Raw genomic sequence first — 13,872 nt, 5'->3', positions numbered from 1 at the left:
GACCAGCTGCAGCCACTGTGCTTGCTAGACTTGAACCCCCTTAATTTCTTCCTGTCACGAGTTTATTCTGTTCCTAACCCAAATGCCTGTTTATGCCATTTCTCTGGCATTTGCATCCCCTAACAGGCTACCGTCTTAACTTGGGCTTTTTATGTGACCAAATCTGCTTGGTGGGAAAAGCTACATCACACATTAGCTGATTGACATTTTCTTAATCTACCCATCTGCTTTAAGTGCTTTTGGCAATTAATTGCACAAAGAAGTACACATATGGGCCCCATTTCAAGGTAAATGTCCAAAATTCTTACCTCTCAAAAAAAATATCAGATGCACAGAACTGCAGAAAATTCTTAAATATTTCTCACAACTTAGCTACATCGTGTGATTGGAAATCACTGAAAACACTTCAGTGATCCAGAAAATCTTCCCATCTCTACCAACTGATGTTTAACTTCTGTGACATCGAAGGTGTTTATCTTTCCTTCCTTCATGTAGTATTGATTCAATGAGTATTCATCAAAAGCCTTCAGTGTGCCAAGGACAACTGGGAATTATCAAAAAAGGCAAAGACCCCAGTCTTAAGAAGCTTGCATTTTAGTGGGGAGATTCAAACAGGAGAAAGCTAATAAATCGGTGCATTTCCCAGCATGTTAGCTGATGAAGAATACAGCAGGGGAGGGGATGGTGGGTCAGTTAAGAGGTGCCACAGCTCAGTCAGAGCAAATTCCACTGGGAAGATGAGCCTCAGTTGGTTAATGTATAGCCCTTCTTCTGTTTCAGTTTGGTCAGAAGCCAGGTAACCTCTGATGATGGTCTGGCCTCACCTCTGCTCTCACTGAAGAATCCCCTCATGTCCAGCTGTGCCCCCCACACGGTTCCAGCCACTGTGGTCTGCCTCATGGCCCGGGGCTGCCAAAGGGTCTGCCTGCTGTGGCCGTAAGCCACTGCACCTGTCAGGGTCCCCCGTGTGCTTCTCAGCCAGCAGTCAGGGTTCTCCATTGAGAGCAGGTGAGACACTTGGGATCATTCACGGGACTCCCGGATGGAGATAATGCACAGAGATGTCTTCAGGGCCCTCTGCCCTGTCCTGTGTCACTGAGTTCATTTGCAGAGTCCAAAAAACAATAAGAGCAAAAGACAGGGTACTCAGTATTCCCACAAAGTTCAAAAAGCACGTTTCCTTCAGGTCTCCCAAAGGAAGCATGAGATAAACTGGGTCATCACATGTCTCTCCCACCTCTCTTTCCTCTGTGTCGTCATGACCCTCAGGGACCAGAGGACCTTGCACTGGTGAGCCCTCCTTCCCTCCTCTTAGGTCAGCTTGGCCGTGTTTGTTCTTTCCTTATATGATAAAGAGGCAGGGGTGAAACAAATGTACAAAATACTCTCTTCTCACTGCACAAAATCTGGATTTCATGATTATTTTCCTGCTGCCTATGTGTGATGTTCTGCGCCAGAGGTCCATTATTAACTCATGCTTTCTTTGTGCGTTTTCCTCCTGACAACATTAAATCCTGTCTCTACCAGCCGGCCAGGCAGCAGACGCTGTTTGGAGGGAGGAGAAGATACTGCACAGAGGGCTGGCAAAGTGAAAAGCTCATCAACTCCGAAGGATTACCTCGGCTGCAAAGAAAAAGAGAAAAGTGCCCACATTTTTTTAAAAGACCAGCATCTTATAAAGTATCCAAGACATGTAGAGTAACTCTAACTAGTGAGAGCACTTTCTTAGGAATCTCCAGTGTGTTTGGTGGTTCAAAGGCTTGTCACCCCGTTATCGTATGTTCAAGAGGGAGCGATATCTGTATACACGTGGCTGGTTCACTCTGCTATACAGCAGAGACTAACACAACATTTAAACAACTGTTGCTGTTGTTCAGTTGCCATGTCACATCCAACTGTTTGCAGCACCACCAACTGTAGCACACTAGGGTCCCCTGTCCTTCAGCATCTCCCAGAGTTTGCTCAAGCCCATGTCCATTGGGTCGGTGATGCCATCGAAACATCTCATCCTCTGTCATACGCTTCTCCTCCTGCCCCCAATCCCTCCCAGCCTCAGGGTCTTTTCAAATGAGTCGGCTCTTCACATCAGGTGGCCAAAGTATCGGAGCTTCATGGACGGATGACAGTGGAGAGTTCTGACAAAATGCGGTCCCCTGGAGGAGGGAATGGCAAACCACTGCAGGATTCTTGCTGCAAGAACCCCATGAACATGAACAGTATGAAAAGCCAGCCATGTTCCAATTTAAAAACAAAGGACACTTACAAGGGAAACCTGTGCTTGCTTCCCAGGGAACCAGGGAGGAAGGATACACAGACCCAGCCACGGCCACTCAGGACGCGATGGTAACTAGGACCTGGGGCAGCTGTGGGGGCTTTGTCTGGCAGCCCGGGGCTGTGGTGCTAGCGGGCGGCCCTGCGGCGTTTCAGGTGCTGTGGGAGGCCTGCCAGCAGAGGACGGGGGAGCACAAGACACTTCTGCAATTGATGCTGTGTAACAAGAGCTACCAGCAGCTGTGCCTGGGTAACGTCCTCCTGTTTTATAGCTCCTCTCCGATTATGTATAAGAAGCAAGTAGGTAATTGAGGGGAAGGGGGTGTTACAAATAGAGGAAAGCCAGTTCTCTCAAGGCACCTAGTTTAGATTATGTTTGTACAGACATGCCTCATCCATTAACACTGCTAAGGAAGGAAGTTTCTGTAGAATTTTATTCTTCCAGTAACTGAATTATAGCAGTTCCTGGGGTTGCAAAGAGTCGGGCGGGACTTAGCGACTGAACAGCAACAACCTTTCAGTACTAAACCTTTGAAAGCCATCTCTGGTTCTGGTGAAGAATTTACATGTATCAGCTGTGTCCTGTTCAGTGCGTCACGTGTTGTCTCAAACAGAATATGCTGAACATAGGTTAATAAGTCTGGACGGAACCAAGGTCATTGTTACTGAAACTGTGATTCACGCAAAGCTGCCGTATTGGTTTTAAAGGTGCTTTCTTTGGCTTTCCCCAAACTGCTGGATACCTTTCTATTTCTCTTGTTTTTCAACTGGGTTTTTTTTTTTTTTTTTTGGCTGCACCACGTGGCATGAGGGATCTTACTTCCCTGACCAGGGATCAAACCCGCATCCCATGGAGAGGAAGCTGGAGTCCTAGCCACTGGACCACCAGGAAAGTCCCTGTTTCTCTCATTTTTTTACAATACTTTTTTTGTGTTTTTTTCTACTATCCATAACACACAGAAGTCTGTAATAATTTAAAAGGTGGCCCACTCCAACCCAACACTTATTTGCACATATCTACACTTTATTTGCCTTCCTGTGTATAAGCAGTCAAATCAATGCCTACATTTAAAATTTATAATATTCATTATAATCTTTGAATCAATTTGTTAAAGTTTTCCAGGAATTTCAAAGTATTTCTGGGCAAGACATAATAGATGCCATTAACGAATGTTACGATGGATACTTTCGAGAGCTGCTAGTAGCAGTTGGTAAGTAATAATTTACTTGATACATCAAGGGTCGAGTAGCTCTGACTGACATAAAGATGTATTCAATTGAATTAAAGTGACTGAGACTCAGAGGGAGAGGGAGAGGGTGGGATGATTTGGGAGAATGACATTCTAACATGTATACTATCATGTGAATTGAATCGCCAGTCTATGTCTGACGCAGGATGCAGCATGCTTGGGGCTGGTGCATGGGGATGACCCAGAAAGATGTTATGGGGCGGGCGGTGGGTGGGGGGTTCATGTTTGGGAATGCATGTAAGAATTAAAGATTTTAAAATTTAAAATAAAATAAAATAAAATAAAGTTAACATTGAAGAGGCAAAAAAAAAAAAAAAATAAAGTGACTGAGTTAGTTTCCCTTGAATTTAATTATTGAGACAAGACATTTCTCTACATTCTCTGTAGAGAAAAAATACATCAGCTCCTGATACAATGGCAAGCTGTCTTTCATGAACCTATACTCTTCCTAAGAGCTGTCAGTGTTCATAGTAGGAAACCTTGACGTCTCAGGTCATTGGGATCTCACATCTTTAAATTCATCACATACATGCTAATTTCCTTCCCTTGCAAAGAGGTTATGGTTTTACCACTATTTGAAATGTTGACATTGTAATATAGTGTACAATGAGCGATCCCACAGAGAACTACAAAATATCAGTTTTCCAGGATTATAACAGGGAAAAAAAAAGCATTCTGATCATTTCCCAAATTTTGAAAAAAAAATAATTTGTACTGTTACTCTCAAACTTTCTTCTTTTCTCTCTGTTTTTTCCTAGTTCTCTGTATTCGAGACAAACCAGCCTATTTTGCTTACAGATTGTATAGTGCAATCCATGTAAGTATGAGCCACATATTTTTAATATTTCTCCAGAAGTCATGTATACTTTCTCAAAGGACTAGTTTTACTTCAATCATTTAAGTATTGATTCCCATTTTTGAGTTCGTATGCAAATATATTACCTTCAAAGTAGATATGCTCAAGTGAAAAGATATTTTACACACCCAAATGAGACCCATCAAGTAAAAATAATGCTTTGCTTTCTATATCAAATGGAGGTGCCTAAGAAGTATTTCTTAGCGCCTTTCCCCCCAGGAGGTGTGCTTCAGCATTTTTTTAGCATCTGAAGAAACTGAAAGGCCAAATGCTTTCACAGCTTCCAAAGAAACTCCCCCTCTGCCACCCCCACCTCCCCGGCCACCTCACACTCAGGCAATCACACAGCACATGGAGTCAAGCAGAAAGTGTCGCAGCGCTACAGACTTTCCAGCATGGCGGTTTCTTTAAACCACTTAAAAGGCAACAGCCAGACAACGATAAACTCTAAACCTGTATTTGTAATTAAGTACAAATGTTTTTACTTTCAGGTGATAGTCAGTTGCACATCCTTTGGTGCATTCGTGTTCAAAGAAACAAGTGCTTCCATGCCTGAGACAATGCATACTGCATCCACAACATGCATGAGACACTGAGAAACTGACCAGGTCTGATGCAAGTCGTTACACACATCACAGCCCTGAAAACTCAATGAAAATCACTTTAAAAATTCAGCAGTAGAGTAGTTTTAATAGAGTGTTTTATCCTCCAAGTGATTTTTAGAGACCAGCTTCTTAGAGGTAGCCAGAACGTGTGGATAACATGCTAATCATCAAGAATAATTTACTTATAGTTATGTACAGTATTTTTTATTATGTACAAGAACCTCTGTATCCTCGGAACATAGGAGGAAGATTGACGCTCACAGTCCCCTGCTTCTTTGTTATTCTATTTCCAAGAAGAAAACCTGATTGGATTAAATATCTGTCTAAAAGTGTAATGGGCAAGGCTATTGAGTGACTTGAGAAAGGAAGCACTGTCTGCTGTCACCCTGTTTGTTTAACCTATACGCTGAGCACATCATGAGAAATGCCAGGCTGGATGAGTTACAAGCTGGAATCAAGAAAGGTGGGAGAAACATCAACAACCTCAGATATGCAGATGATACCATTCTGATGGGAGAAAGTGAAGCAGAGCTAAACAGCCTCTTGATGAAGGTGAAGGAAGAGCGTGAAAGAGCCGGCTTAAGACAAAGTATTAAAAAACAACTTAGATCATGGCATCCGGCCCCATTACTGCATGGGAAAAGGTGGAAGTAGTGACAGATTTCCTCTTCTTCGGCTCTAAAATCACTGCCGATGGTGACTGCAGCCATGAAATCAGAAGACGATTGCTTCTTGGCAGGAAAGCTATGACAAACCTAGACAGTGTTTCGAAAAGCAGAGACATTACTTTGCCAACGAAGGTCTGTATAGTCAAGGCTACGGTCTTCCCAGTGGTCACATATGGTTGTGAGAGCTGGATAATAAAGAAGGCAGAATGCCAAACAATTGATGCCTTCAAACTGAGGTGCTGGAGAAGAGTCTTGAGAGTCCCTTGGACAGCGAGGAGATCAAACTCGTCAATCTTAAGAGAAATCAACCCAAATAATCTTTGGAAGGACTGATGGTGAAGCTCCAGTATTTTGGTAATCTGATGGAAACCAGATGACTCATTGGAAAAGACGCTGATGCTGGGAAGGATTGATGGCAGAAGGAGAAGAGGGCATCAGTGGATGAGATGGCTGGATGGCATCACTGACTCAATGGACATGAACCTGGGCAAGTTCCAGGAGATAATGACGGACAGGGAGGCCTGGCGTGCTACAGTCCGCGGGATTGCAGAGTCAGAAACAAATGGGCAACTGAACAATTGGGTGACTGGATTTACCCTTTGACTCAGCAGTAAAGAATCCGCCTACCATGCAGGAGCCAAAGGAGATGCAGATTCAGTCCCTGGGTCAGGAAGATCCCCTGGAGGAGGGCAGGGCGATCCACTCCAGTATTCTTGCTGTGAAAATCCCAGGGACACAGAAGCCTGGTGGGCTCCAGTCCATAGATTTGCAAGGAGTCAGATACGACTAAAGGGCTTAGCATGTACATTGGATGACTTCGACTCTTCTTTCTCCAACAAGAGAAAAGCTTTGCTCGTGAATGACCCTGGGAAAATAATCACATTACTGATTCCGATTATGCCCCAAGTGAGAGCCCCCTAATAATAAAAACTGCTTTGCTGAGGTGTGTCAGTGCAAAAAGGAAGGGGTGTGTACTCAGCGTCGCAGGTATGGAGGAGAGGCCTGTGTTCCAGCAATCAGAGATCTCATGCACAGGACCACGTCAAGTCAGGGCCCTCCAGTGTCAAGTTCAGGGGAAAGCTGTTTTCACCAGCCCTCACCAAGGAAAGCATCTCTGATTTTCTCCAACACACTCTAATCACACAACTTAAATACAGAAACTTGGTTAACCATTCATTTTCATCACTTCAACTTATGGTAGAGCTTGTTAGTAGTGCATGTGTGTGCCTGCCTGCTCAGTCGTGTCCGACTGTTTTCAACCCCATGGACTGCAGTCCCCCCAGGCTCCTCTGTCCGTGGCATTGTCCAAGCAAGAATACTAGAGTGGGTTGCCATGCCCTCCTCCAGGGGATCTTCCTAACCCAGCAATCAAACCCATGGTTCCTGAATTGGCAGACAGATCACTGAAGAAAACGAAAGTTGCTCAGTCATGTCTGACTCTTTGTGACCCCATGGACTATACAGTTCATGGAATTCTCCAGGCCAGAATACTGGAGTGGGTAGCTGTTCCCTTCTCCAAGTGATCTTCCCAACCAAGGGATCAAATCCAAGTCTACTGCATTGCAGGCGGCTTCTTTACCAGCTGAGCCACCAGGGAAACCCAAGAATACTGGAACCTATCCATAAAACTGGATCTCCCTGTAGCTCAGACATAAAGAATCTGCCTGCAATGAAGGAGACCCGGGTTTGATCCCTGGGTCGTAAAGATCCTCTGGAGAAGGGAATGGCAATCCACTCCAGTATCTTGCCTGGAGAATCCCATGGAGAGAGGAGCCTGGTGGGCCACAGTCCACGGGGTCACAAAGAGTCGGACACAACTGAGTTGTTGAGTTGACACACTACATAAAACATTCATACCTCAAAAATTAGCTGATCCTTCCTGGCCACTAGGTGTCACCATCACTCCATTTGAACAGGCAATTTGAACTTGCTTTGTGCAGAGGTATTCTTTCTGAAGCTAGTACACAGAAATTAATTTTTGTGCATTTTTCAATACTGGAGGTTAAATCAGCAAGTATTTCAAATACCTGGAATTCTTATTTTCACAGTTTACCACAATAAGCAGATGATAAAATAAAAACATAATCGTCTTTCTTTCGGACTTACTTCAGAAAGAAAAACACCAATACAGTATACTGATGCATATATATGGAATTTAGAAAGATGGTAATGATGACCCTATATGCGAGATAGCAAAAGGGACACGGATGTAAAGAACAATCTTTTAGACTCTGTGGGAGAAGGTGAGGGTGGGATGATTTGAGAGAATAGCATTTAAACATGTATATTATCATATGTGAAACAGATCGCCAGTCCAGGTTCGATGTATGAGACAGGGTGCTCAGGGCTGGTGCACTGGGATGACCCTGAGAGATGGGATGGGGAGGGAGGTGGGAGGGGCTTCAGGATGGGGAACACATGTACACCCATGGCTGATTCATGTCAATGTATGGCAAAATCAATACAATATTTTAAAGTAATTAGCCTCCAATTAAAATAAATTAATTAATTTAAAAAACATAATCTTAGAGACATACCAATGGTTCATCAATCAGAGCTGGGACCACCTCCCAACCCAGGAAGAATGTTTACATAGAGAGAGCAAATGATCACATCTGCATCCTAAAATGCAGCATCTGGGAGACGATGAGGAGGCTGGCCAGGTTTAAAGGGAGAAGTATAGAGTCACAGAGGTAGAAAACAGACTCATGCTCACCAACAGGTAAGAGGAGAAAGGGATCAATACAGGAATTTGAGATCAACATATACACACTACTATATATATAATCGGAGAAGGCAATGGCACCCCACCCCCACTACTCTTGCCTGGAAAATCCCATGGATGGAGGAGCCTGGTGGGCTGCAGTCCATGGGGTCGCTAGGAGTCAGACACGACTGGGCGACTTCACTTTCACTTTTCACTTTCATACATTGGAGAAGGAAATGGCAACCCACTCCAGTGTTCTTGCCTGGAGAATCCCAGGGACGGGGGAGCCTGGTGGCTACAGTCCACGAGGTCACAGAGTCAGATATGCTGGGCAACTTAGGTTTTGGTATAACTGATTCACTTTGCTGTAGACCTGAAACTAACCTTGTCAATCACCTATACTCCAATAAGAATTAATTTTAAAAATAAATAAAAATAAAAGGGAAGATTATTGCAGAACCTGGTGAAATGAAAAGGGCCAGCCTCAAGGCTGTGACCCTGGAAACAGAGATGACAAGGCACTGGAAAAGCGGAGGAGATGGACCGCTTCACTGGGTGTGCACCGCGGCCAGGGGTGGTCACATTGCTGAGGCGGAGTCTGAGTCAGTGCTCTTGGGTGCCAGCACCACGGTCTGAGGAATACAGGACACGGTCACAGAAAAGGGCTGTTTATTCAGACGGACTGTCTTTAAGGTGCTGCTTCCTCATGGTGGTCACCCTACTTGGCTGTGTCTCTTAGGACTTCGGCTTCCATAATAAAACCGTGATTAGGATTCTAACTGCCAGAAGTGAAATCGACCTGATGACCGTAAGGAAGCGGTACAGAGAGAGATATGGGAAGTCCCTTTTCCACGACATCAAGGTAAGTCTCCTCATCGTCATCTACTTGCACCTGTACTTCATCCTTCTTGAAACTGAAACGAGAGCCTAACTTTAGATAACTTCAGGGTGGAATCTAAAAGTTCAGTCAAGGGGTCGTCTACATTAGTGGGTCAGGCAGCCTCAGAGCATCACTAGGTGAGAAAACCCCTTCTCCTCACTTACCCCTCTTTGATGTGTTTTAAGCAAGTCAGTGGTCTGGTCATGAGCGCTATTCATCCCCTGATCGTGTGATGAGGCCTTAGCACCAGCACCAGAAGACTGCATTCTGCAGCGGGAGCACGTTAATTGAAGAGCGCCTTCTGAGATCAGCCGCCTGTGTGCCGCCAGAGGGGAGGGCAGCCTGTCGGGTCCCCGCATGTGCTGCGGCCGTAACGTTCTGCGCACGCGCACCCATGAGCCCTGGAGGGTGCTGACGCGATGACTCCGAAGTCCGCAGCCTGGGGTCCTCACTCTGACTCATGTAGACTCTACCCTGGATCCTGATAAAGCCCAGCCAAAAATGTCAGCATATGTAGGCCCATCTATGTAACTTGGGGACACAGTGGAAAATGAAAATGTTTGACCTGTGGTTCAAAACAGTATAAAGAACTCCAAGATGGCACCCAAGCATAGGGGCCTGTAATGTATCTTAAGGTATATTTTGAGCACAGCTGGGTCCTCTGGGCTTCCCAGGCAGCTCAGTGGCACAGAATCCACCTGCCAAGCAGGAGATCGGAAGATTCCCCTGGAGAAGGGAATGGCAATCCACTCCAGTATTCATCCCTGGGAAATCCCATGAACAGAGGAGCCTTGCAGGCAACAGTCCATGGGGCTGGAAAGAGTCGGACATGACTTAGCCACTAAACAAGCCCTGTTGTCTTGTCCACATTGTTTCTTGAAAATTTCCATTGCCTAAAATAGCTTTTTAGTTCACTGAAAGACCCAGGAGAGACCTGACAATCAGAGGACCAAGAGACCATATAACCCAGGAGGCCCTGCAGGCCTCAGGAAGTCGAGATGGTTTCAGAGGAAGGATTATTGGAGTACTTAAGAGACATCTTCCTCCTTTGTCTCTGATAAAACTCTTCTCGCATCCACCTTCAAAGCCCAAAACCTTTAGTGAAGATGAACGTTTCTCACTGAGAAACGCGTAACTCATTTTCTCGGTGAGTAAACTAGCTCAACTAGTAACTATAGTTACTATACAGCAGTTAACCATGGCCACCTCAAAATCTACTAATATTCACAAATAATTAATGCAACTTTGTGCATTTACAGCAGTGAATTATAAGTAACAGCTGTGTAAGAGAACACGAACATGAGAGTTGCCTTTTAACAAAGATAAGTTTTATAATACTTTAATTACTATCATTTTTGAAAATAATGTAGAAACTATAGAAGATGATAAAAGGATTTAAATTGCCCTAATGTGGTGCTGGAGAAGACTCTTAAGGGGCCCTTGGACTGCAAGGAAACCAAACCAGTCCATCCTAAAGGAAATCAGTCCTGAATTTTCACTGGAAGGACTGATGCTGAAACTGAAGTGCCAATACTTTGGCCACCTGATGCAAAGAGCTGATTCACTGGAAAAGACCCTGATGCTGGGAAAGATTGAGGGCAGGAGAAGGGGATGACAGAGGATGAGATGGTTGGATGGCATCACAGACTCAATGGACATGAGTTTGAACAAACTCTTGAGAGATGGTGAAGGATAGGGAAGCCTGGCGTGCTGCAGTCCATAGGGTTGCAACGAGCTGGACATGACTGAGTGACGGAGCAACACCAAATTATTCACCACAGATAACCAACAGTAAAGTTTTGTTGTATGTGTTTTCTTTTTAAAACTATATGTAAACATCAAAGTTTTACTACTTAAAGAAATATTTCTTGAAATCATGGATCCCATTGTATATGTTGTAAAGAGCATAAACTTCCCTATATTATTATATATTATCTTTTACTTTTTCATTATTGTACACAATATGTTTTGGAGCACAAATTGGGCTCATCAACAATTGATCATTATTTCCTTAGGATAGACTTCTTGAAGTAGAATGACTGCCTTAATGAGTATAAATATCTTTAAACCATTTGAGACATATTGTCCAGTGTGCCCTCTAGACTCTACACTAATTTGTAAGAACATTAGGACACCTCTTTATCTAAAGGTGAGGAGAAGAATTAATTCTACTGCTAAGCATTCTTCTTTATAAAAACATATTCAGTCCCACATGCAATGATGAAGACCAAGCACAGCCAAAAATAAATAAATAAAAACCATTAGGGTTTCATCAGCTTTATATAAACCCCATTCTATTGACTATGACCATGTCATTACTTTTCATGAACCTCCACTGGGAAGAGTCCCCAGGACATGTTACATCAGGATGGAAAAATAATTTTTGAGATGCTAATGGCCCATGGTGTCTCACTGTATAGTTCAGAGGAATTATGCTTCTTTTTATGACATTGTGTTTCAAATACCTTATACGTGCTGCTTTTCAGGATTTCGCATCAGGGCACTATGAGAAGGCTCTGCTGGCCATCTGTGCGGGTGATGCAGATGACTACTAAGTGCAAAGGAGAATCTGGAGTATGCCGTCATCTTCACAGACACGCCACATATAGGTTGTGATTAATTTGCCTCTTACTATGAAATCATAGAATCATATTTTCTTTTCTCTCTTTAAAAGTATCTTAAGAATAATTAGTATCAATAGGTTCTTCAAGGAAAACCTATTGATGAAAGTATATGGGATTGGATTTGCACATATCTAAATCAGCAATTTGTTAAACTGTGTATACTGGAATAATAAAGGAAATCATTGTATTGAAATATATGTTACTGAATGTGAAGGATCAGTTTCTACAAGAAGGGGGTTGGCTTATGTCTGTCCCAGCGGGAGACCAGGACAACCAGTGGGTGGCCATCCCCTCCCCCATTCAAGACTCTGGGCCAACTAAAGCTAAGTGAACATTTAAAGCCCTTTTAAATGAAAGCAAAGACATAAGGCTCACTTGATAAAGAATCTGCCTGCAATGCATGAAACGCAACAGATGCAGGTTTAATCCTTGGGTCAGGAAGATGCCCTGGAGAAGGGAATGGCAACCCGCTCCAGTATTCTTCTCTGGAGAATCCCATGGAGAGAGGAGCCTGGTGGGCTACAGTCCAAGGGGTCACAAAGAGTTGGACACAGCTGAAGGGACTAAACCACCACCGCAAAGATACAAAACAGCAGCATGTAGCCAGCTTTGTGCTTGTCAAGCTGAGATGTGTGAGAGACATAAACACAGGCGTGTGTGTGTGTGAGACAGCCACCTTAGTGACAGCAGCTTGTCCCAGGTACTGTTTTCCTTGGCGTTGGTGTTGAACCAGCCACTTACTCCAGCTGCTTCAGAGGAGTCCTTGCTCCCGGTTTCCATCTTCACTGCTCAACAGCAGCAGCATCAGGGTCTCTGGAAGCAAGCACATGATTGGCCCCATCAGTGAGGCTGATCCCTTTGGTGTCTAAAGATTTGGTAAATTAGGGGAAGCAGAGAAAAGGTACTCACAGAGTCAGATTTGGGGAGAATGGAGCTTGAAGCCACAGTGTAGCAAGAACAGAATCAGGGACAGGGATGGGTGAGCCCACGACTGAGGGGCACAGTCCCAGAATACATAGTGGTACAGCGGGCACGGGGGCGGGGGGTGAGCATACAAACGAGACCCTGGAGGCAGCAGGTGAGGAAGGCCAGAAGGGAGATGAAGACAGGCAGGCAGAAACCTAAGTGACGTTCACAGGAGTGTGTTGTTCCCCAGGGAGCACACTTTGCAGGCTCACAGCCCAGTCCCAGGAGACCAGCCCCTCTGAGCTCAGGGATATAGTGCACTTGCTCAGAACTGGGTTCTGCCTCGGGGGAGGGTGCAGGACATGTAGAAACAGTTCATAATTAGACTTCTGAAACTACTTTCAAGACTTCAACTGGTTGTCTTGATGCATATGATGTTATATAATTTCAACCTGGGTTTTATTTCCGTTAAAAAAAATCATTAGCATTTCAAGCCAAAGTAGGGTGTGGAGAAAAGGAAACACTCTTGCACTGATGGTGGGAATGTAAATTGATACAGCCACTATGGAAGACAGTATGACGATTCCTTTAAAAAGTAGGAATAAAACCACCATGTGACCCAGCAAGCACACACCTAGGCATATAGCCTGAGGAAACCAAAACTGACAAAGACACGTGTACCCCATCGCTCACTGCAGCACTGTTTACAATAGCCAGGACATGGAAGCCACCGAGATGTCCATCAACAGATGAATGGGTAAGGAAGTTGTGGCACATATACACAATGGAGTATTACTCAGCCACAAAAAAGGAACACGTGTGAGTCAGCTCTGATGAGGCGGATGAACCTAGAACCTATTACACAGAGTGAAGTAAGTCAGAAAAAGCAAGATAAATATCATATTCTAATGCATATATACAGAATCCAGAAAAAAAGGTAATGAAGAATTTACTTACAGAGCAGCAATGGAGAAATACACATAGAAAATGGACTTATGGACATGGGGAGAGAGAGGAGAGGGGGAGTTGTATGGAAAGAATAACATGGAAACTTACATTACCATATGTAAAATTGATAGCCAACGGGAATTTGCTGCGTGGCTCA

The 13,872-nt window shown here is 44.2% G+C and overlaps 1 protein-coding gene across 1 annotated transcript in view; it reads left to right on the top strand.

Moving 5' to 3' along the window:
- Positions 1 to 12,058, top strand: part of ANXA10 (annexin A10) — an 89,786-nt gene extending 77,728 nt beyond the window's left edge. The window contains exons 7-12 of the mRNA XM_069576804.1: positions 2,290 to 2,343; positions 2,428 to 2,521; positions 3,387 to 3,482; positions 4,280 to 4,338; positions 9,097 to 9,219; positions 11,724 to 12,058. Of these exons, the coding sequence (XP_069432905.1) occupies positions 2,290 to 2,343; positions 2,428 to 2,521; positions 3,387 to 3,482; positions 4,280 to 4,338; positions 9,097 to 9,219; positions 11,724 to 11,792 (495 nt within the window). The 3' untranslated portion in view covers positions 11,793 to 12,058. The remainder of the gene's footprint in view (positions 1 to 2,289; positions 2,344 to 2,427; positions 2,522 to 3,386; positions 3,483 to 4,279; positions 4,339 to 9,096; positions 9,220 to 11,723) is intronic.
- The last annotated feature ends 1,814 nt before the right edge of the window (positions 12,059 to 13,872 follow it).

This window comes from Ovis canadensis, chromosome 2, assembly GCF_042477335.2.
Source record: "Ovis canadensis isolate MfBH-ARS-UI-01 breed Bighorn chromosome 2, ARS-UI_OviCan_v2, whole genome shotgun sequence".
NCBI lineage: Eukaryota > Metazoa > Chordata > Mammalia > Artiodactyla > Bovidae > Ovis > Ovis canadensis.
Note: the sequence above shows the minus strand (reverse complement) of the source record. Positions and strands in the feature narration are given on the sequence as shown.